General features: G+C 40.9%; 1 protein-coding gene across 2 annotated transcripts; it reads left to right on the top strand.

Annotated features, from left to right (window-relative positions):
* Positions 1-717: 717 nt before the first annotated feature.
* Positions 718-20,818, top strand: ZNF215 (zinc finger protein 215). 2 transcript variants are annotated; one of them, XM_037522768.1, is made up of 6 exons: positions 718-764; positions 8,208-8,783; positions 13,237-13,325; positions 14,278-14,410; positions 15,040-15,132; positions 19,030-20,818. In XM_037522768.1, the coding sequence occupies exons 2-6, from the start codon at positions 8,468-8,470 to the stop codon at positions 19,911-19,913; spliced, it is 1,515 nt and encodes a 504-aa protein (XP_037378665.2). In that variant the 5' UTR covers positions 718-764; positions 8,208-8,467; the 3' UTR covers positions 19,914-20,818. The 2 variants fall into 2 exon arrangements, with proteins under 2 accessions (XP_037378665.2, XP_054555383.1); XM_054699408.1 differs by lacking the exon at positions 8,208-8,783.
* Positions 20,819-22,168: the final 1,350 nt, after the last annotated feature.

The following is a 22,168-nucleotide window of genomic DNA, read 5'->3' as shown; positions in this document are numbered from 1 at the left end:
GAGGAGCTCCCTCTTTCAGAGGTATTTTAAATTAGTGTTATGTGTTTCAGTATCTCGAGTATTCATTCTATAAAGCCTTCAAGGAGAAAGTCCGTAACTAAAGCCACACACAGCAATATCTTCAAACACAGGACAAAAGGAATTCAAGTCAGGATAGGAAGTCCTCCCATCTGGTCATGGCATCATTACCCAGAACACAACTGGTACAAATGTTAGTTATCCAGACACTGTACCCAATTGCTTATTTGACAGTGCCTCTTAGACATCACAAAATGGCTCAGAGCCAACAAGCAAAAGTTGAACTCATGATCCTCTGCAAACTCTTTTACCTGAACGCAAAACTGAATGAATGAGTGAACAAATAAATCAGTAAAGACGATGCTGAATCTCATTACATACAAGATATTTTCGAAAAAACTGTCATTATTTTTGTTTCAATTAATTGCGAGAGGAGGGGGGTCAGGTAAGAAAGATTTTACCGGATGGGATGAGGAAAGAGGGAAAACCTAACTTGCTCTCTCCCCACCCACTATAAACAAGGCTGGAGCGCGTCTACCCCAGCAGCCTTAGAGCGGTCATTGAGTCTGTGGTGGGCGGGGCTCGGAGAGGGGGCGTGTCCCTTGGGGGCGTGGCTTGCGAAAAGGGGCGTGGCTGGGAAGAGCCCCTCGTTCTACCTGAGTACTCAGGCCGCAGGGGCTTCTGGGGGCGCCTCCCAAACCTGGTGCGCGTGCGCGGGAGCTTGTCGGCGGCGACCCTTGGCATCGGTGAGTCGCGGGACCCGCAGCCAAGTCTGAGGGCCGGTCGCGCTCTAGGCCGCCCCGCCCCGGCGCGGCTACCAGCGACAGACCCTTCGCGGGCGGGAGGCGACCCCCGCGCCTCCTCTCGCTGCTGCTGCTCGGGCGTGACTGAACGCGGCCCGTCTGCGGCGGTGCTGGTGGGTACCTCGCGGGGGCGTGCCCCGGAGAGGCCAGCTTGGGGGTGTCTACGAGAAACGGGCACGTTTCCAGGGCTCCTTAGCAGGTCCCGGATTCCAGCCCCGCGCCCCGCGTTTCGGGGGTGGAAGTGTTGTAGGGCAGCCCCGATATGGAACGGGTTGCCTGGCTGTGGGTCCTCACCCGCGCGCTTAAAAGGGACTTATGAATACTCCACTACAGACACACACAAAAGGTTAATAAAAGGTTTATTTACAAGGGAAAAGGAAAGAAGGAAAATGTACAACTCAGGGAGAAAATAGGGAAATAAAGTGTTTAATGCATCCTACCCGATCCGCCGACCTGGAAACCCAAAGCCACTCTCAGCGCTGGCCGGACGCTGCGAGCTGGCGGAGAGCCAAAATGGGGGACCCCCTCCAAAGCCAACGTGTCTGCCTTTTGTATCCACCTGGCTGCTTAACCCCCCCCTCAGGTCCCAGCCACCTTCCCTTTGGTGGTGATGGGATTTGGGGTTCCCAGTGTCTTTGGCTTTGGCCTGGGGTGGGGGTGGAGTCCACAAAGCCTGTATGGAACTAGCTTTAGGACATCCTTTTCCTCCCTAACAGAAGGAGAGGGGGGCGCGAGCTGAAACCCCTGGGCAGAGGCAGAGAGGGCTGGGGGGCGGCGGGAGTGGACGGCTGAGGTCTGGCTCCCCTGTGCCCAGCCGGGAGCTTCGCTTCCTGCCGGCCACCCTGACAGTGTGTGATGGGGACGGTCCCCGGACGCTCAGCCCCGTGTGTTTCTTCATCGGCGGGTTTGGGGATGGCTGGTGTTAATTGCGCATGGAAATGCCAGGTGTGACTGGGCCCATCAACTGGAAAAGAAAATGCAGAAGAGTTCATTTAAATGAGCCTTGCTCTCTCAGGCGTTGTTGGCCACTCCCCCCAAACTGTAAAACTTCCAGGCAGCTTTCTTATTTCAGACGCTTTTTGCAAACTGCTTTTCTTTTTATCTGAGCTAATCTGGGAAGACTCCTTGTCTCAAACCCTTCCTGTGACCTATTGAAAAACAACTCTTTTCATAGACACTATTCCTCCCCATAATTAGCTCACGTTCCTTGAAGCTGTAAAATTCTTCAAACTTAGATCACCGGAGTTTTCCTAATGCCCCTCCACTGGCACTAAGTCACCACTTTCACCCTTCATCCTAAGTCTCCGCCACCTGCAAAGGCACCTGTTCAGTTTCTTAGAGTCTGGAACTTTGTTCCATATTCATTCATCATTTACAGATTATTTAGACTACCCACAGTTGGGACTGAATCTTGGGTCGTCTGTCATCCAAACTCTTCCTCCTGTGAAATCTAGCTTCAGTGCTAGCTTACTGTCCTGAAGATCATTGCCTGTTCTCCTAGCTCTGTAATTATTTTCACTGAGCAATTTGTTCGGTTCTATCCTATTAACACTTAGTGTATTTTGTTGCTTTTTTCACTTTCTGTGTTGAATGTTTAATTCATGCCATTCTTGATTATGTAAGTAAGGCTTTGCTATTGCCAGTCATGCTTGATGTGCTCTGTATATTTTGATGTGCGGTGTTTTTAATTGTTAGATATTTTACAATGTACTTTATCTTTTTATCCAAAAGTCATTTTTTAGAAGCAAAATTTGGATTTCAAAGTAGTTGAGACTTTTTTTCTGTTTGGGGTTAACTTGTTTTCATTCTGGTAACAAATATAGTCTGTATCACTCATTTTACTTTTTATTTATTGTGGATTTTTTGGTTGTGTAATAAATTGCAGGTTTTGTAGGCATTCTTTTAAGTGCTTGAATAGAAGCTACATTCTACCTGGTTTTACAGAGAAGACCAAGCCTGTAATATGCGTTGTGTTATTTACTTTCTCCCTTAAGGACTGAGAAAGTTGCCTTAGTATCCCCTTTCTGTTGTGTCATTGTTAATTCAATATTTTGTTTTCTGAGGAGTTTGCTATAAATATATTTAACTATGTTACTTGGTACATTTAATAACAGCTTTGTTTTCAAGTTGTGCTCTTAGTCATCTCCCCAACTGCCCATCCCCTTCTTACCTACATAGAGATCCTGTGTATTCCTCCCCATAAAAAGTTCTTTCCTAAATAAATTGAATCAACACTCTGAGGAAAACTAAGGCTTTTGGTGTGGATATTGACATTTCAAAGTAAAATCTTAACTCTCATATGTAGGTGATCCACAGCTTGACAGCCAGCTCCCCCACCAGACTAGATCAAGGTGACTGTTAGTAAGATATCCCCTTGGGGTAAATAGCCACCAGGAAGCCAATCTATTGTTATAGCAAAAGGTGAAATTCATATGATAATCTGTAATAATTAACCTAACATTGGATTCTTAAGTGTGAGCAAAAAAATAAGGAAAAAACCCAACATAAATAGAAACCCTGATGACAAAATTAAAGGGAATTTAGGGGACAAAACAAATTAAAATCATCAGAGAAATTTGAAATGATCTTACAACAGCCAAACGAGTGCAGTTCTATGGGAAAAGAATCATCAGTGAACAAGAAAGAGCTCTTAAATTTAAAATATGACTGGTCGAAATATTTTCTTTTTAATTAAATGAACACCTACAAGATCAAGTGAAACAAATCTATAACTCAATTTTTTTTTTAAATTTCAGCAGCTTTCAGAATTGTTATAGGACAGGGAGAAGGGCAGCCCAAGCCCCGCAAACCTGCCTATTCTAAATGGGTTTTGCCATCCGCCGCATCAACACAAAACACATGAGACTTTAATGGGAAGGAACTTTAATAAAACTAGTCTAGTTTCTAAATGAAGCACCCAAAGTTACCCATCCCCTCGTGGGTAAAAGTCCATCCATATGGGATTGGCCCAGAACAAGGCCCCAAAGCCTGCCACAAGTCTAAAGCATCTTCCAGTGGGGACCCACAGAAATGGGTCACAAACAACCAGACAAGCCCGGAAGGAAAAGAGCAAAATCAACATCCAGATAAAAGCTGCCATGGTCACCTCCCCACGGGTCTCACCCACATCTGTGTCACCCAGTCCACGACCAAAAGACAAGCTCAGTTTCTTCACGTGTCTCTAGGCTCCACGCGCCTCCTCCAGGTCTCCTGGCTCCATCCTGCTTCCTTCCTCCCTCAGTCTCTCCTGCAGCTTCTCCTCTTCCTGCTCAGCTCCACCCTCCCTTGGGAGGGGCAGGGAACCTCCCCCTTTCCTGGGGACCACCCTGTTACAATATGACTTCCATGGAGTGAATCTGGGCATAGAGAGGAGATAGTAGGGTGAAGACTGTTGATTTTTATCATATAAGTTCTCATGTGCTAGTTGATTGTTTTCCCTTTTGCCATATAGAGTGATTCGCTTTTATTTGAAAAATTCCAAGATTTTAATTTTTTCACCATAAAATTTTGTTCATTACCTTTGCATTTTGGGAAATACTTTTAGATTTTTCTATCATATTGTTACAGGGCAGGGAGAGGTGCACCCCAGACCCTCCAAACCTGCCTATTCTAAATGGGTTCTGCCACCCCCCGCATCAACACAAAAACATATGAGACTTTAATGGGAAGGAACTTTAATACAATTAGGAAACAAGACAGGAAAGGCAAAGAATCTAGTTTCTAAATAAGCACCCAAAGTTGCCCATCCCCTCGTGGGTAAAACTCCATCCAAATGGGAATGACCCAGAGCAAGGCCCCAAAGCCTGCCACAAGTCTAAAGCATCTTCCAGTGGGGACCCACAGAAAAGGGTCAGAAACAACCAGACAAGCCCGGAAGGAAAAGAGCAAAATCAAAATCAAGATAAAAACCGCCATTGTCACCTCCCCTTGGGTCTCTCACCCACATCTGTGTCACCCAGTCCACGACCAAAAGGCAAGCACAGTTTCTTCACATGTCTCTTGGCCCCATGTGCCTCCTCCAGGTCTCCTTCTGCCTCCATCCTGCTTCCTTCCTCAGTCTCCTCTGCAGCTTCTCCTCTCTCTGCTCAGCTCCCCACTCCATTTGGGTGGGGCAGGGAACCTGGAACCTCCCCCTTTCCTGGGGACCACCCTGTTACAATATCACTGCTTCAGTGTGCTGTACCTTCTGCTGTTTACTACTTCCAATTAATATTTTAAGTCTGCTAATTCATTTTTATATTTATCTTCATCTTATTCTGTTTTACCAAATGACTTACCCACTACTTCTACTTTGTGTTATTACAATGTATCCTTTTGAATAAGACAAGTGTCCACCAACTTTATAATCACTTTTTTTTATTTTAGAACAATTTAGGTTTATCGAAATATTGAGAAGCTGGTACAGGATTCCTATATACCCTGTACCATTTCCTCCGTTAGTAACAAATTATAGTATATGTGTTACAATTGATAAAATAATATTGAAATATTAATGTTCTTACTGTATTAATATTTTGATTTTTTCCTAATGATTTTTTCCTTAACCTTAGTCTCACCCAGAATGTCACATTACATTGCATTGTCATATCCCCTTATGTTCCTCTTGGCTACAAGAGTTTCTCAGGCTTGTTTCTAATGAGGAATACTGGACAACTAGTTCATTGGGAGTCCATCCATTGGAATTTATCTGTTCCCCCCCACATGATTAGACTGGGGTTGGGGAGAATGATCAGAGATAAAATGCTCTTTCCACTACATGATCTCAAGGGTCCTATCAGTGTGATTTATCATTATTGATGTAACCTTGATCATCTGGCTGAGGTAGTGTTTGTCAGGTTTCCCCACTACAAATTTACTCTTTCTCCTTTCCCAAAGTATGCTCTTTGGAAGGAAATCACTATGCACTCAATGGGTGGAGGGTTATACTTAGAGGAATAAGTACATAAGTGATTTTAAATTCTTCTGCATGGAGCATTTGTCTATTCTTCCTCATTTGTTGATTCAGTCACACATCAGTATAACTTGTGGATATTTTATAGTTTGGATTGTAATCTGTTATTACTTTATTCTACTGCTCTAATTATTTCAACGTTGGCCGTTGGGTGCTCTTGCATTTGGTTCCTTGTATACCTTTGACATGCCCCAATAAATGTTCTGTATTGTTTTGTTTTTGAGCAAGTCTTTCCAGTCCTGTACTGCAGGGTACTCCAGGCTTATCTTGTATATCCCCTGCCCCAGTCGTAAAGTCAGCCATTTCTCCCACAGAGCCCTGGTACCTTTTATTGAAGAATGGCATTAGAAACCAAAATCTGGGAGTTAGGTGTTCTTGCAACTGGGGTATCCTTGCTTCTAGACCCACTCAGCTGACAGAACAAGGAAATATGTGTGTACACTAACCCCTGTATATACTCACATCTGTAGGTATTTTTATTTTCTCTTTTTATTAATTTTTTTCCCTCAGATCATTCTAGTCCCTGTAGCTCTCCCGCCACCATATCTATAGTTAAACTAAATACAAGTTCATAATGATATCTTCAATTGTAACCATTACCACATGGATCAGTCTAGCCTGTTGTCCTTGGTTATCTGTAAACTCTTACTCAAACATGAGAAACCTGGCTCTTATGAGCTGCATGCAGTTCATTCACTTGTTCATTCCAGCATACTTGGATAGCTGTGTTAGGATAGCTATATTCCATACCTCTGTGGAAATAACTTTATCAACCAGAGTATACTTTCTTTTGCCTCTAGTGTTACAGGTTCTGCTCATTTCCGAACATACAACTTTACAGAAAGTTATATTCCAAAATGTTCTTTTGTCCCAACTCTTCTGAGCATTGTGATCTCTGTATGTACTTCCCCTGTTCTGTTTACTAGTCCTTATGTGAATTGTTGAAAGATCTATTCAGGTGGACATTACAAATAGATGAGGACAGGAAATACTTTTGTCCACACACTTTTGGTCAATCAGTAAGATCTAACAAGCTGACATAAGTTTTGTGTATGATAATCTTTTGTGTGCTTACCATCTCCTAAGAAGTGAAGAATGTTCTTTTAATCCCTATAACTCAGATAGGTATTGTTATATCCATTTTGCAGTTGAGAAAACTCAAGTGTTGGTTAAATAAATTTGCTGAAGTTCATACACATAATAATAACTGGTATTTATTGATATCAATATGACTTGGAAGCATGTACTCTTAGCCACTGTATATTACCTCTAGCAGGGTTTCTTGGCCTTAGAATTATTGACATTTGGGGCTGGATAATTCTGGTATAAGGGGCTGTGTCATGCACTATAGTGTGTTTAGCAGCATCCCTAGCTTCCACTGTTAAATGCCAGTAACAGCTCCCATTTGTGGCAATCAAAACTGTCTCTGGATATTGCCAAATTTTTCCTGGTGGCAAATTTGCAGCTGTGAACTAATGGCCTAGAGGCTAATAATAAACATGACCCCTGAATATATGGACTGTGAGTAATATAGAAAGCTGTATCTGAATTTCCCTGAACGTGATGACTTTCATAATTAGGCAAGCCTTTCAGGGAACCCTGAGAACTTGTGCTCCCAGAATTGCCAGAGAGGTATTGGCTGCTATGGGATGGCTTTTCAGTGAGAATGCTTTCCACCCTGTGTAGGGCACTCTCATCTTGCATTTGAACTTTACTGTGAGGATTCCCACGAAGAAAAATGCCAGTTACCCCTCTGTTAGCAAACTGTTTTCTGTTCAACAGAAACATATTTGACTGATGGCAAATATGATATGGTAGCTTTGTGAGTCTAAATGTTTAGTAGAGCCTATATTATCCAGGTGAGGTTTGGCAGACAGGCCCAGAATGAGTTCTACCAATATGAAAATTTTGATTATTATGATCAGAGAATGTACTCTATGACATCCCTAAAATGAAGTGACTCACAGATACATGTTCTTACGTTTTTAAAATAATTGTCTCTTACCTTAATTTTACCAGTTTTTACCAGTTTTGTCTCTTACCTTAATTTTACCAGCTTTTACCAGTTTTATTCATTTTATTGGTGTTTTAATAAGAATTTGGGAAGAGGTTTTTTAGGTATATCTAATATGATGCCTTAGTTTTAAAACAAGAATGATTTGTCTGTACAAGAGAAATCTAATTGCAGTTAAATTATAAAATTTTCCTTAACCAAATAACTATTTCATTTATCTTTTTTTGAGATTTGTTTGTCTTTTTGAGAGGTAACTGGGGTACAGGGACAGAGTATTTTTCTGTTCTAAAGAAGGAAAACATGCATGGCATGTTTTATTTTTCTTGTTTTTCTTAGATAATTTTAATAATATTGTACTATTTTGTCAGCAGTGTACTAATACATATTCATCATCAAAATACAGGTCTTTTTTTTTTTTTAGCTTCGCAGATACCTGAATATTGGTTTTGTGTCTGAAACTCCTAGAACTGATCTCCTACATAATTCGGCTGAATCATCACACTGCATATATATGATACATAATTGCTTAACTCAAACCTGAGAATTTGAATCCTGATAAGACAAATTTGAACTACAGTGGGAATTCTACCTAGGAAGATGCAGCCTTTGAATAAACTGATGGCTATCTGAAAACCTCAAAATCTGACTCCTTCTGAACAAAATGAGATTCTGAGAGCAAATATGTTTTGGCAGCAGGAGAACACCCCAGTCATGGAGACATGTGATTCTGAGACCTGTCGTCGAAAATTTAGACATTTCCAGTATTTGGAAGGATCTGGGCCTCAGGAAGCCCTGAGCCAACTTTGGGAACTCTGTCTTCAGTGGCTGAGACCAGAGATTCATACAAAGAAGCAGATCCTAGAACTGTTGGTGCTAGAACAGTTCCTGACAATTCTCCCTGAAGAGGTCAGAGTTTGGGTGAATTTACAACATCCAAAGAACACCAAAGAAGTGGTTACCCTCTTGGGGGATGTGATTGAAATGCATAAAGACAAAGGTGGGTATATAGAAAACTGGAGGTAGCATAGTTGACCCTTCCTATATAAGGAGCAATTATCCTTTTCTGAGGCTAGAAGGTATCAAGGGCCAGATCATAAAGATCTTTAGTATATTAGGAAGCCTGAGCTTTAGTCCATAGGCAATAGAGACAAACAACGAGATCTCACAGTTTAGAGTTTAATGATTTGGTTTGCCTTTAAAAAATATGTTGGTATCAGTGGAACAGGGGTCAACAGCTGAAGCAAGGCTAAATATTTTTGGAAATTTCAGAAATAAACTTTTAACTGGAGAATGGCCATTTGTTTATATTTACAGTTGCTTTCATGCCATGACCAGAATTGATTAGTTCTAACAAAGATTATATTCATTGCAAAGCCTAAACTATTTGCTATTTGGCTCTTTACAGAAAAAAATGTGTCACCTTTCTAATGTGGGCTCTGAAAACAGGAAAACCAGGTAGCAGACTATTGTATATTTGTCTATTGGATATTTGACAAGAAATTGATGGGACAGTGGTGATTACTGTTATTGTGGCATATTTAGTCTTTCTCTTAAAAACGAATGAAGCACTGAGCAAAAGAAGAAAAACAGATAAGCAGGTAGAAAAGAGTAATCAAGATCAAAGACTCAGGAAAGATGGTGTTTTGAGCTAAGAAAATTTTTAGGAAGTGAATGTTCAACTATGATGTAACAAATGTTCCTGTTAAGATGAATATTGGAAATAATTTATTGAAATTGTTGATTATGAAGCAATTATTAAGCTTTATTTTGAACAGTTTTGGAGATGAAGTTGAGAGGCTGTTTATTTGTAGTGAGTTGTATTTCTCTCCTATTGCTGCTATAACAAATTATCGTAAACTTGGTAGCATAAAGCAATATGAATGTATTATCAGACAGGCTTATTGATCAGTCTACTGGGTCAAGGAAGAAATCACAAGGGAAATTAAAGATTGAGGCTTTTATGTAATAACATGATTCTCAGGCTTCATACTTTCAAGTCATTAAAAGTTAAAGGTGGCTGTAGAAACAATTTAGGCTTGTCAACTCTTTTTTTCATGAGCATTCTGAAATCAGTAACTATTATTATACAAAAAGAAATTAAACATTAAAAATACAGTCTTAAAAACTGAATGAAATTTAATGTCATAGCAAACTTAACTACATAATTTCTATTTTTTCTTATATCACCTTGAATCAATAAAGCATAATCGTTGGTCCATAGTTTGGCATTTGGGGATCATTGGTGTAACTGATGAATCTTGGCAAAACCTTAGGAATGTAATTCTTGGGTTACTTCTTGTAAGGGGCAGGACAGGGCACAAGGCAGGTTTTCTGATCCCATGCAGACCGGGTAAAGGAGGAGTCAGAGTCCTCAGTAGTTTTGCAGGTTTTTTATTTGGGGTTCACCAGGCATATGGCAGGCAGGGGTGCTGGCTGGGGGGCTGGGAGGCTGGCAGGCCTCCCAGCCCCCAGCAAGTCTTCACTCTATTTGGGCTCTCTAGCGTTCGTTCTGCTGCTTCTCGGCTTCGGCTGCGGCTGCTGCTGGTGCTGGTGCTGCTGGCGTCCCCCCGTGACGCCGCCCTTAAAAGCACAGTCTTAGCTCAGCTGAATCCCATCTACCTATGCCCACACCCTATTCCAGGTGCCCACCATCAGGCATGCATTCAGGACAAGGATCCATCATCTATCCTGATGGCGGAAGGGCAGAAAAGCCTGATATTTTCTTTACCCTACAGTCCACCCCCTCAGGGTTTTCTGCCATACAGTCTATACATATATACACAATTTTCTAAGCAAACAAACAATGCAGCCATGGCCCACAAAAGCAAATACATCAAATAACAAAATACAACATAACAAAATACAACAGAACACAAATAAGTCCAGGCAGGGCACCAACCAAGTGCAAAAGACAATTATTGGTACCAGCAGATGAGCCACCAAATCTGCTGCCGAAGGCACTGCTCATACGAGGGAGGGGAAATCACACACGGCATCTGCTATAACACACCAGGAGCCGTCAGGCTTCCTGGCCTTCTCTGGCTGTAGTCTCGGCTACAAGGCACACACAGCATCCACCCCCAGGATGCACTAGCTCTGGGATTGGCAATTTTATTCTGTTGGGGGTAATCGCCAACCCTCAGGGTTTCTGTCTGCAGTCGCTCCAACACTCGGCCTTCATGGCCACCCATGCAACTCACAGACCCCTGCACTCAAGCCAACCCACTGCACAAGCACATGGGTTGGGGATCCAAACTTTGCATTCGGCTTGGGCTCCACCTCAAGCCACGTTCCCCACCCGTCCCCCAAGGACAGGTTCCTCAGCTCCTCACCCTCGCTCAAGAATGAGCAGGGCATCACCCACAGGTGATTTTACGAGACTCACAGTTCTTCAACATACTAAAGCTGCTTAACAGCCACTCAGGGCTTCTCAACTTATCATCAGTACCAGCTTTTGCTTTCTTAGTTGGCTTTTCTCCTCCACCTGGCTGCTGGGCATGCACAGGCTGCTTTTGGCCATCTAGGCCCACTGGCCACCCCCAGATTCTCAAAAAAAAAAACATAACCTGCTAAGGTCCTCCGCCTTCTGGCGGGATTGTCAGTCCAAAATCATCAGTTCATCAGTCTATCAGTCCATTGGCCTCTCCCTGCTTCAGCAATGGCCTGCTGCCTCAGGGGTCATTGGCTGGTCCTATCCGGTGTCGTTGGCTGGTCCTTTCCGGTGTCGTTGGCTGGTCCTTTCGGGCGTCTCCTTCACGCCAGGTCTCATCCTGTAGCTCGTGGACGTATCCATCTTCTATACCGCCATGGTGCCTCCAGCGTCGTCACAGGCAAAGTCTGTTCTCCTTAGTCCCTCTAGGTCTTCGGAGGGCTCCAATACCCGTCTGCATGGATCCTGCCGACTACGCCAATTGTAAGGGGCAGGACAGGGCACAAGGCAGGTTTTCTGATCCCATGCAGACCGGGTAAAGGAGGAGTCAGAGTCCTCAGTAGTTTTGCAGGTTTTTTATTTGGGGTTCACCAGGCATATGGCAGGCAGGGGTGCTGGCTGGGGGGCTGGGAGGCTGGCAGGCCTCCCAGCCCCCAGCAAGTCTTCACTCTATTTGGGCTCTCTAGCGTTCGTTCTGCTGCTTCTCGGCTTCGGCTGCGGCTGCTGCTGGTGCTGGTGCTGCTGGCGTCCCCCCGTGACGCCGCCCTTAAAAGCACAGTCTTAGCTCAGCTGAATCCCATCTACCTATGCCCACACCCTATTCCAGGTGCCCACCATCAGGCATGCATTCAGGACAAGGATCCATCATCTATCCTGATGGCGGAAGGGCAGAAAAGCCTGATATTTTCTTTACCCTACACTTCTCATCAAAGGACTGGAGAAGAGAATTGGTTGCCGCTCATTTTATGTCCTGAAGGAGTCAGTTCAGTGTGGCCAGACTACCTAAGTTTGTGTATAGTGTAACGCAGAGCAAAACAGAGGAAACAACCCTAGAATAGAATTAATGTATGTAAGGCAGGGATTGGTTGGATAAAACTCAATAGAATTATAGCCGGTGGTGGCTAAGTTAGGCTTTAATTAGGACAGGATTGATTATTTTTGTAATCTATTGTAATCATACATGAGGCTTCAAAATAGTATGTTGGCTCTGTTGATGGAAATAATCACCACTGTGGTGAGGAAAGGTTAATAATGAAGCTTTATTTTTAGCTTCGAAAGTGAGGTCAACCCCAGGGAACAGTACCCAAAAAATTTCTAGTCAGCTGCTCCTGCTCTTCTGAGGTGTGGTTACAGGTTGTATACCATTGTGGAAAGTGGGCTGTTTATTGTAGAGCATATTAATTACTCTATAACAAAGTACTTGTTTTAGAAGTAAATGGTAATTTTCTAATATCCTTAGGTAAAAATAAGAGGTAGGTAACTGCATTGTATACATTTAGGGACTATCTCTGTGGTCAGAGGCAATCTATGCGTTAGAAACTCAAGAATTAGGTCACAAAATCTTAAAGAATGTCTCTCATGAACATAATAGGTCTGGTAAAAAAAAATCCCATTGTTTATGCTCAGCAGCGGCAACAGAGTGCAGGGGTTTGGAATTGTAGTGTGCTCGGTCTTTGGGCTACAAGGAGTCTTCACAGCCAAACTGTTCTATTTTTGTTGACGCTGGTCTACGCAGCTCTTTCTATGCCCAATTTGATTTCTGCTTATTTTCTTCCATAACCCTCTTATCTCTGATCCAGTAGTTCTCAACTCCTGGTAGAATATCAGAATCCCTTCTACAGCTTTTTAAAAATGAAAGATCTGGACCCCACCCCTGGATATTCTGAGTGTTGGTAGGGACTGATATTTTTCAGAGTTCTAAAGATGGTTCCTATGAATAGCATGTTAAGACTACTATAATCATTAAAAGTTTCTCCAGGGAAAAAACTTGTCTCATTAATGTTTTGCTTCATTTTCTCAGGTATGCCCTGCAAGGATTCTGTCCTGCTCCAGAAGGGGTACATTAAAGAGGAGGAAATGGAAACTGACTCACCAACAGGCAAATTGCAGGTGAATTAGGTGCCACTCTACTGTCTTTTTTTTGGTCTTTGTACTGCTACCAAATAATTTACGCACATGAGACATCTTCTCCCACAGGATAGTGAATCTTTTAGTTGGTCATATATGCTTTGGAAAATACTTTATCTTTGTATATTCTCTATACCTTGATTCTATCATGATTATAGATGATAATTGAAGCTGTAGAAATTACATTTACCCAAAGAATGCTCAGGATTAAAAGTGAAGGGGACAAAGGGCAGAATCCTGAGCAATCTCACTTTGTAGACAGGAGTAGAAGAAACTTCAAAGGATACTGAAAAGAAGTAGCCAAAGTAATAGAAGAAAATGTGATGTCACTGACAGTAAAGGATGAGGATATTTGAAGGAGAAATCCTTTAAAGATTCAGTAAAATAGCATGGGTAGTGTATTCCCTTATCGTGGAAATAACAAATGCGTGGGAGTAGAATCTAGGTTACAGAGGGAGAAGGTAAGGAAAAAGGCAAAATTAACAGACTGCTAATTCATGGAGACTGGCTCTGAGGTAGAGCAAGGGAAGAGATGTATTTGCTTATATTTTTATTGAGGTAATTTTGGTTTACAACACAGTGTAATTCAGAGGCACAGGATCACATTTTCTCAGATGCATGTCACCATGCCAAACCTACTACTGTGGTGTATTTTTGGTATATATTTAATGTGATAAAAGGTGCAATAATAACAAGGTTGAGAATGCTGGCCAGGAAAGTGCAACAATTAATGGCTTGAAAGCCCTTATAAGACAGGAGGGGATTTATTCATTAGTGAGTATTTATGTAGAGCCCAGTATGCCCAGACACTATTCTAAAGGCTGGGCATATTGTTGTATATTCACGTCATCCACCCTGTCCTTTCCAAATCAATTTCTTAGCTGGTAATATTTTGGGGAATGACCTGTGACTGAAAAGGAACTTAATGTTTTAGGAACCCGTGACATTCAAAGATGTGGTTGTGGAGTTCAGCAAAGAAGAGTGGAGGCAACTGGATCCTGCTGTAAAGAATCTGTACAAGGAGGTGATGCTGGAGAACTATAGGAACCTGAATTCACTGCATAAAGGTGGCTTCTGTGTGTTTACCTAATCTGCCTTTGGTGCTCTCTTCATCTACTGTAAAAAACTATAGCACTGCTGAAGTGATTAGGGGTATTTGGGTTGGCTTAGGTTTCCTAGTATCCTTTGGGCACAATAGCAGATTTTCCTGCTACATCTGATTGAAAGTTCTTTCAGATGTGAAGTTAGAAATACACAGGTCTGCGGTGATTTCTGGCCTTATCTTTCAGCAGCTCTTAGACTACTGCATTGTTGGGATGGAATTCCTTTATTTATTTATTTTTTTGGGGGGTCTTTTTTCCTTTATTTTTTTTTTAAGATTTATTTTAGTTATACATACAAGAGCTGGGGTATAGGCCAGAGGTGGATGGGGGTAGGGGGGTGAGAGGATTCACTAGAGATAGAGTGAGAAGCAGAACAGGTGGATTGACTGAAATACACTGTGGAGGGGAGCAGCAGGTGAGACAGGAGAGGCCTGCTGTGCCATGTGGGTCATGCTGCTGATAGCTTCATAGTGCTGAGACTTAACCCCTTGTGTCACCCAGGAGGCCCATTTGGGATGGAATTCTTGTCCCTATAAAATATCTGGAATGTCATGCTTGCTGGTTAACTGTTTTTTCATTTTCTGCATGAACAGAATATCAACCTTCCAAAGCAGCTGAGATCTCCAAGTTGGAAAATAAGAAAAAAGAATGGATGGAGCAAGAAATCCCAAGAACAACTGATTTTGGTAAGAACCAGTCAGATAAGAGATATTTGTAAGAAGCTCTTGTTTCTTTTTTTTTTTTTTTTTAAGATTGATTTATTTATCCATACGACACCTGGGGTGTAGGCCAGAGGTGCAGGGGGTGAGAGGATTCACCAGAGACTGAGTGGGGAACAGAATAGGCGGACTGATGAAACACACTGCTGAGGGGAGCAGCGGGCGAGACAGGAGAGGTCTGCCACGACATGTGGGACCCTCACCAACCAGCTGAGATCAAACCTGCGCTGCGGAGGCTGCGGACAGTTTTACAGTGCTGCATGCAACTGCCTGCGCCACCAGGGGAGGCCCAAGAAGCTCTTGTTTCTTAACATATACCTTATACAATCCAACTTTGAGATGATAGCTGAGAAGTGACAACAAAACCACCTAAACTTTGAAGGAAAAAAAAGTCATCATTGTTTTTGGTTTAAATTCTTTTTTTTATGTGAATAGGTAAAATAGTGCTGTGGGTTAATAGCCCAGACACTTGACTTAAAGCTGTGTAGCCTGGGGCTGTTTCCTTATCTGTTGCAAAGTAATAATATCAATAGTAGCATACTCCATGTTACTGTGAGGATTAAATGAGTTGATTTGTGCAGCACACTTAGAATAGTGCCTGGCTATGGTGAGTGCTATATAAAAAAACACTAGCTTTCTTGACATTAAATCATACTTTTTCTTTTAATGAAAACAAACAGCTCTTCTTTGTATTAGTGACTTTAGTAATCTTCCATTTTCATTCTTTTACTGTAGAACTCCTTGTTCCATAATATCCTACTTTCATCATAATTTCTTTGTTCTTGTTAACATTTTTTTGAGATTAAAATTATTATTGCTCATATAAATTTTAGTAAGTATAAAAAGTATGAAGAGGAATATAACTCACCCTATTACCTCACTACCTAGCACTGTAAAATATTAACATTTTGGTTTATTTTCTGCAGTCATTTTCTTTATTATGTTGTGTCTCTAGCTTGCGCAGATTACTTTTTTCCAAAAGCAGGTTTATCAGGAGCAAGTCATTGTATTTTCTGCTCTTCTCAAAGAAATGGAACATAATGAACAATTACCTTTTTCACTAGAATAGTGAAAAACATGGTTCTCATTCACATGTAACATTCCATCATATTCATATATCATAATACCGCTAACCCTTCCTGCCTACTGACATGTAGGTTGTTGCCAATTTTATAGGCATATCTGATGATTTCCAAAGGATACCTTTTTAGAAGATGAACTTCATCTATACATATATTTAACTGCCTTTTTACTAATGCTCTGTTTACAGAAAGGTTATACCACTTCATACTCTTACTAATAATGAGTATTGTTTTATTACTGTTTATGATTACCCTAGCAAACGCTAGGTATTGTTCACCTGAAATCTTTATTAAACAGGCAAATTACTCTATAACTTCCTGTTTTAGGCAATTCTTCCCCTCAGTTTCCTTTGGATCCCATTTCTATTTTACTTCTTTCATTTACATTTACCCCACTTCTGCTCATCTTCCTACTAGCTTTTTAAGTTTTGAGGTCATTACTGAAATGCCCCTTCATTTACTCTTTTTCTCACCCCTTTGTTATAACCAAGCTTCTGCCTTGTTAAATACATTCCCTCACTTGAGACCCCCATCTCATTATGGCATCAAGCTTGAAGCACATGATATCATCATCTAAATAAAGCTCAGGTATGGAAGTGGTTGTTTTCTTTGTGAAGGCCTGAGAATTAAAGGAACATGTTATCTTCCTACACACTCCTATGTGCTCATGTGAGGCAGAGGGGAAAAGTGCAGTGGATACTCCCATTTTGTTCCGAGACACCTCCCTGGGATATCCTGACACTCACTATTCTGGTTAGTGGGTACAGTACTCTATGTGATCATTTCTGCTAGAGATTGACTAATTTTGACTGAATTGATGTTCCTGGCAAAGTTGGGTGTATCAGTGGGGATGCTTTGAGGTGTTAATTCATAAAATAAATTAATAGCACCTCAGGACAGATCAGGTATGAGAGAGAGAGAATAACTCACTCATGATCTCTTCATGGCCTCTAGTGTAAATATTCACAGAAAATAACTCGTTGAAAAAAATGAGGACATTAAGGGGGTTCTTTGCACACAGAAAATGATATCCTAGTCTCTCACTTTTTGAGTTGGAAGAGTTCAGGAGAGTCAAGTGGAGTTGTCCTGAAAACTGGTGAAAACAGGGATCGATGCTCTATGTGAAACTGCAAAGCTGAAGCTGTAATTTGCCCACTGATAAAGTGTGGAAGATAGAATCATTAGAGAGCCCTAAAGTTGTGTGGGAAAGGAGAAAGGAAAGTTCATTAAATTTAGTGTTTAAAAAATTTCTGAAATACACACCATGCTCAGTAATTTGTACAAAGGCTAAGTGAAAATGGAATTTTGAGATGGGAAGTGGGAATTTATTAAATGAAACAAACTGGAGAAAGGTGAAAAAAGAGAATCCATCCTTAATCAGAACAGGTAAAGTTTTGAGTTCTTGGAAAAACATAGAAAAATATCATAGTACTGTTAGAATCAGGAGTGATTTTTAATCCAGAAAGAGGATGATTTCCTTGCTACTGTATATTACAGTTCTACCAACCTTTGTTAAATAAGGGAGTAACCACATTTGTATGGGAAATAGGGGCCCTATGATTTCAAGGTTGCTTTTACTATGGTGCCTATAATTGTAGATATGCTTCTTTTTTTTTTTTTTTTTTAAGATTTATTTAGTTATACATACAAGAACTGGGGTATAGGCCAGAGGTGTAGGGATTCCCCAAAGACAGAGTGGGGAGCAGAACAGGCAGACTGACTGAAGTACACTGTAGAGGAGAGCAGCGGGCAAGTCAGGATAGGTCTGCTGTACCATGTGGGTAGCTCCCTGGCGGGGATCAAACTAGAGCTGCAGTGGCTGCGGACAGCTTCACAGTGCTGCGTCTTAACCCTTTGTGCCACCAGGGAGGCCCAATATGCTTCTAAAGATAAAATTAAACTGGTAATTTAAGAGGGGTTATTTATTGTTATTTATTATTGGTGAACAGCTTGGGTTAAAGGAAACATGATCTTAAAGAAAGGAAGATTAGGTGTAACCTTCACAGACTTGTTATGAACCAGTGATATGTCACCCCACCCCACTTCATATACTAATCTTGTACCCACACCTTAAGTATTCTTGTTGCAGAAATAAATTCTGGCCTTCTACCCAGGCAACGGAAGAACAAGCGGTACTTCAGGAATGGTGAGGTCAGGAGAAGCTTTATGAGTCATGCGTGAGGTCCCAGACCTGGGTAGCTCTGTAAGGTCTGAGCCCCTGTCTATAGACAAAGGTTTCTTTTATACACAACCGTCTTACATTGATAACATTGGCTAGCAAGTACAACTATCTGCTGTAAAACTCCTAGACAAAGGGGGAAAGATACAGCCATTCGGGGATGTCGGATGTCGCATGTCGTTTGAGAGAGAAATCAGCTTGGCTGGCTGTCCGACCTTGTTAAAATGTAACCTCGTTTAGATAAGCTAAAACTTAGATGGAAAGCTCTCTAAGGAAAGATTTGTTAAGTAAGCAAACTTCTTATTTACACTTGCATTGGATTATTTACTGCACCAGGCCTCAGACCCTTTAGCAGGGAGCCGGAAGGATTTATTTGCTTAGCAGTTCCTTTTCATTTTTAGTATTCTTGAGTAGCTCTCCTCATTATTCATGATCTCCTAATCCCCCTTTACCCATTTATTTCTTCTGTAGTTCTTTTCTAATCTCACCTCTCATTTCAGTTCTGTATTTAAGATTCATAAAATCTGTGTGTACCCTTATATGGTTTAGCCTCCCTTTACTAATTAAGCAATTACCCTTCTTCTGGTTTTTGTTTCTTTTTAGCTAGAGAGACAATTTCAGAAAAACAAGATTCATTTCCAAAGCTGAGAATTTCTGGACAAGACTCACCTTATCAAGTGGTTATGACGAGACTGACAAAAAGTGAACACCCTTTTTTAGCAGCCTGGAAGAGTGATGATTGGTTTTATAGGAACCAGAAACGCTGGGATATAGATTTGCCACAAGGAGCTTTCATTCATAAGACAAATTACACTAATGAGGGAAACTTTGAATGTAGTGAAAATAAGAAAAGTTTTGATGTTAACACAGTTAACTCGATTTTTGACACTCAAGAGGAGATTTGTATGAGAAAGGAGTCCCCAGAGTGTGTTCAGTTTAAAACTCATGTCAGATTTAATTTACATTCAAAAGGTAAGAAACATTCAGATGATACTGAACCTGCAAGTACTCTGAGCCTGAGTACAGATAAGCAGCACCCAAAAAGTCACACCTCAATGAATTCCTTTGCATGTTTTCAGTGTGGGAAAGCCTTCAGCCGGGGTTCATCTCTTATTCGACATCAAATCATTCACACAGGAGAGAAACCCTACAAATGCAGTGAATGTGGGAGATTCTTCAACCGACGTACAAACCTTACTAAACATCAAAATATTCATACTGAGGCAAACGCTTACAAAGGCAATAAAAGTGAAGAAATGCTCAGTACGAGTGAAGACATTAATAACAATTCAAGACTGCATTCTAGAGATAGTCCCTATGAATGTAGTAACTGTGGGAAATCATTCAACCGGAGCTCCTCCCTTATTCGACATCAGATGATTCATACAGGAGAGAAACCATTCAAGTGTAAGGAATGTGAGAAAGCCTTCAACCGGAGATCAAACCTTATGAAACACCAAAAACTTCATTCTCGAGAAGTCCTGTAGCAACCAGAAATGCAGGATTACCTTCAGTCAGGTTGCAGGAGTTGTTTAACATCCATGAATTTATATTGAAGAGAATTCTATGAATATGGTGAATATGAGAAAACACTTGTTAGTCTTTAGTTGATAAGACACAATTAATATTAGAGAAAAATCTGTTGTTGGATCAAAATCTGTTGTTGGATAAAAGTCTTTTCCAGACTTCCAAATGAAGCCACGAGGGCCTGGAATTAAGCAATGGTTTGCGCCTATCAACTAGTCTGATATTCGTTATCTTTTCCTGTTTAATAACTGGGACCTAGGTATTCATATCTTCACTTGACACATTGATGAAGATTAGGGAGCCAGACAATACCCTTGGAGTTGATATTTAATGAAATTCAGAACTTCCAGTCCTTGTAAGATCATGAGAAACCAGTATCTCAGTAATATCGGAGACATTTCTAAGGACTGAACTCTAAATTAATGGCAGGAGGCAGTGACATGAAATTACTCCACTCCTGATAATACCCTTGGTTGTCCTTGTGTTGAGTGGGGGACTGGAATTAGAAGAGGGATTTCAACTGCAATGGTAGGTGGATGTGTTTATATGAATATTCCTGAAAATGCATTTTGGGATCTAGGCTGAAAAGACATTCATAGTGTTAGGACTATCAGTTATCCCAAACATCAGCAAGTCAATAAATTGCACTATTAATGATGCAGTGGAACTGCCTCTTCTGTATGCTACTTAAGAACTACAAAGGATTCCTGAGTCAAGAAGCTTATCTTGCCCAAAATGTTCTTACTGGAGACATTCCTAGTGAATGAAGTTTTTTTGTCAAGGGTTTATACCCTATTCAAAAGTAGAAAAGGGAAACTGGAGTGAACCCTTATGATGAGTTAATAAATGTGAAAAATTCTTGTGTGTGCATGTGTTCATCTTTTACATCACAATACAAGATGGATTAGTAAACAGACTACACCAATAATTGATGTGGAGAGTCACATAAATGTACGGCAGTTTTAGAGGATCTGGACCACAGAAAATTCTGACTGCAAGAAATTCTTGAAGTGTAGTTCATTCATTCATCAAAGCCATTATTGACATGTTTAGTATAATGGATTTTAACATTCTCATTTTCTCTAGTATTTCACTTCTTTAATATTTTAATTTTGGGTGATTAAAAGATAAAGGGACTTTTTTCATTTTTTAATCTTTTTTTTTTCAACAGCTATTTTGGTCTAGCTAAAATTCTTTTTTTTCCTCCTAAATCTCCTAGCTTTCCAAAAATAAATGACCTATACAATATCTTCTAAGTTACCTAAGTTAAACATATGTTGCTTCAAATAATACCTCTTTGGAGTACATTTAAAATTTAGTTCTTAGAGAATCTTTTCAGCCAGTAACATCCCTGTCTTTTTCCATAAATATATTTGTTTGAATTTTACCAGACATTCAAGGACAGATAACCTAAGGTAAAAGAAGAGTGGAAATTAGCTATAGTTTGTGAGTGATGGAGATTAAGGAGGTGATAAAGGAAAAATAAGGAGTGTAAAGGTATGGAGGGACAAGGGCATACAAGTTCAGGAAATAGAAGTTCTACATTAGAATATAGCATTGAAAAAGAACAGAGCAGGAATATATAGTGGTTATGCTAGAGAGAGGCTCGCAAAGGCCAGACCACAAAAACATTGTTAGCCACCTTAGATGCTTGGACTTCATCCTAAGATAAGGGCAAAAACTAAAATTCTTGTTAGCTCCACAATTCTTAGTGCTCTGAAAGTGCTGAGTTAAATCAGAAAAGGGAAATTAATGGAAAGTGGGAATCATTTGGTGACGATATGGTAGCTGATATTAATACAATGAAATAAATTGAAAATGTTAGATTTAATAATTACCAAGGTCTAGTAACTCTTAAAGTACAGGTATCTCCACAGGGAGCACTTGCATTTCTTCCCTGAGGACTGTTAGGATCTACGTGTCATGGGTCAGGAGCCAATGATGTGGTAGGAGTGGGTGATGGACTGAGAACATTGTGCCATAAAGTTATGTCACATGCTATTAAAAGGAATATGTTCTCCATTATGGAGCCTACAGAAGGCAAACATTGGGACTCAGCTTTTATAATGAACACATTTTTGGTACAATGTACCTGGTGTGGTATCTGAACAGCCATCAAGCTATACATTTCTTCGTAGATGAACTACTGATCCAGGTTAAGCCTTGGCTAACCACACCATTGTCTGCTCCATCTCAGCCTCTAATGCACAGAATA

The sequence above is a fragment of the Talpa occidentalis genome, unplaced genomic scaffold, assembly GCF_014898055.3.
Source record: "Talpa occidentalis isolate TD23 unplaced genomic scaffold, MPIMG_talOcc4v2.1 talOcc4.3, whole genome shotgun sequence".
NCBI classification, from domain to species: Eukaryota; Metazoa; Chordata; class Mammalia; order Eulipotyphla; family Talpidae; genus Talpa; species Talpa occidentalis.
The sequence above is the reverse complement of the archived record's forward strand: the minus strand, read 5'-3'. Positions and strand labels throughout refer to the sequence as shown.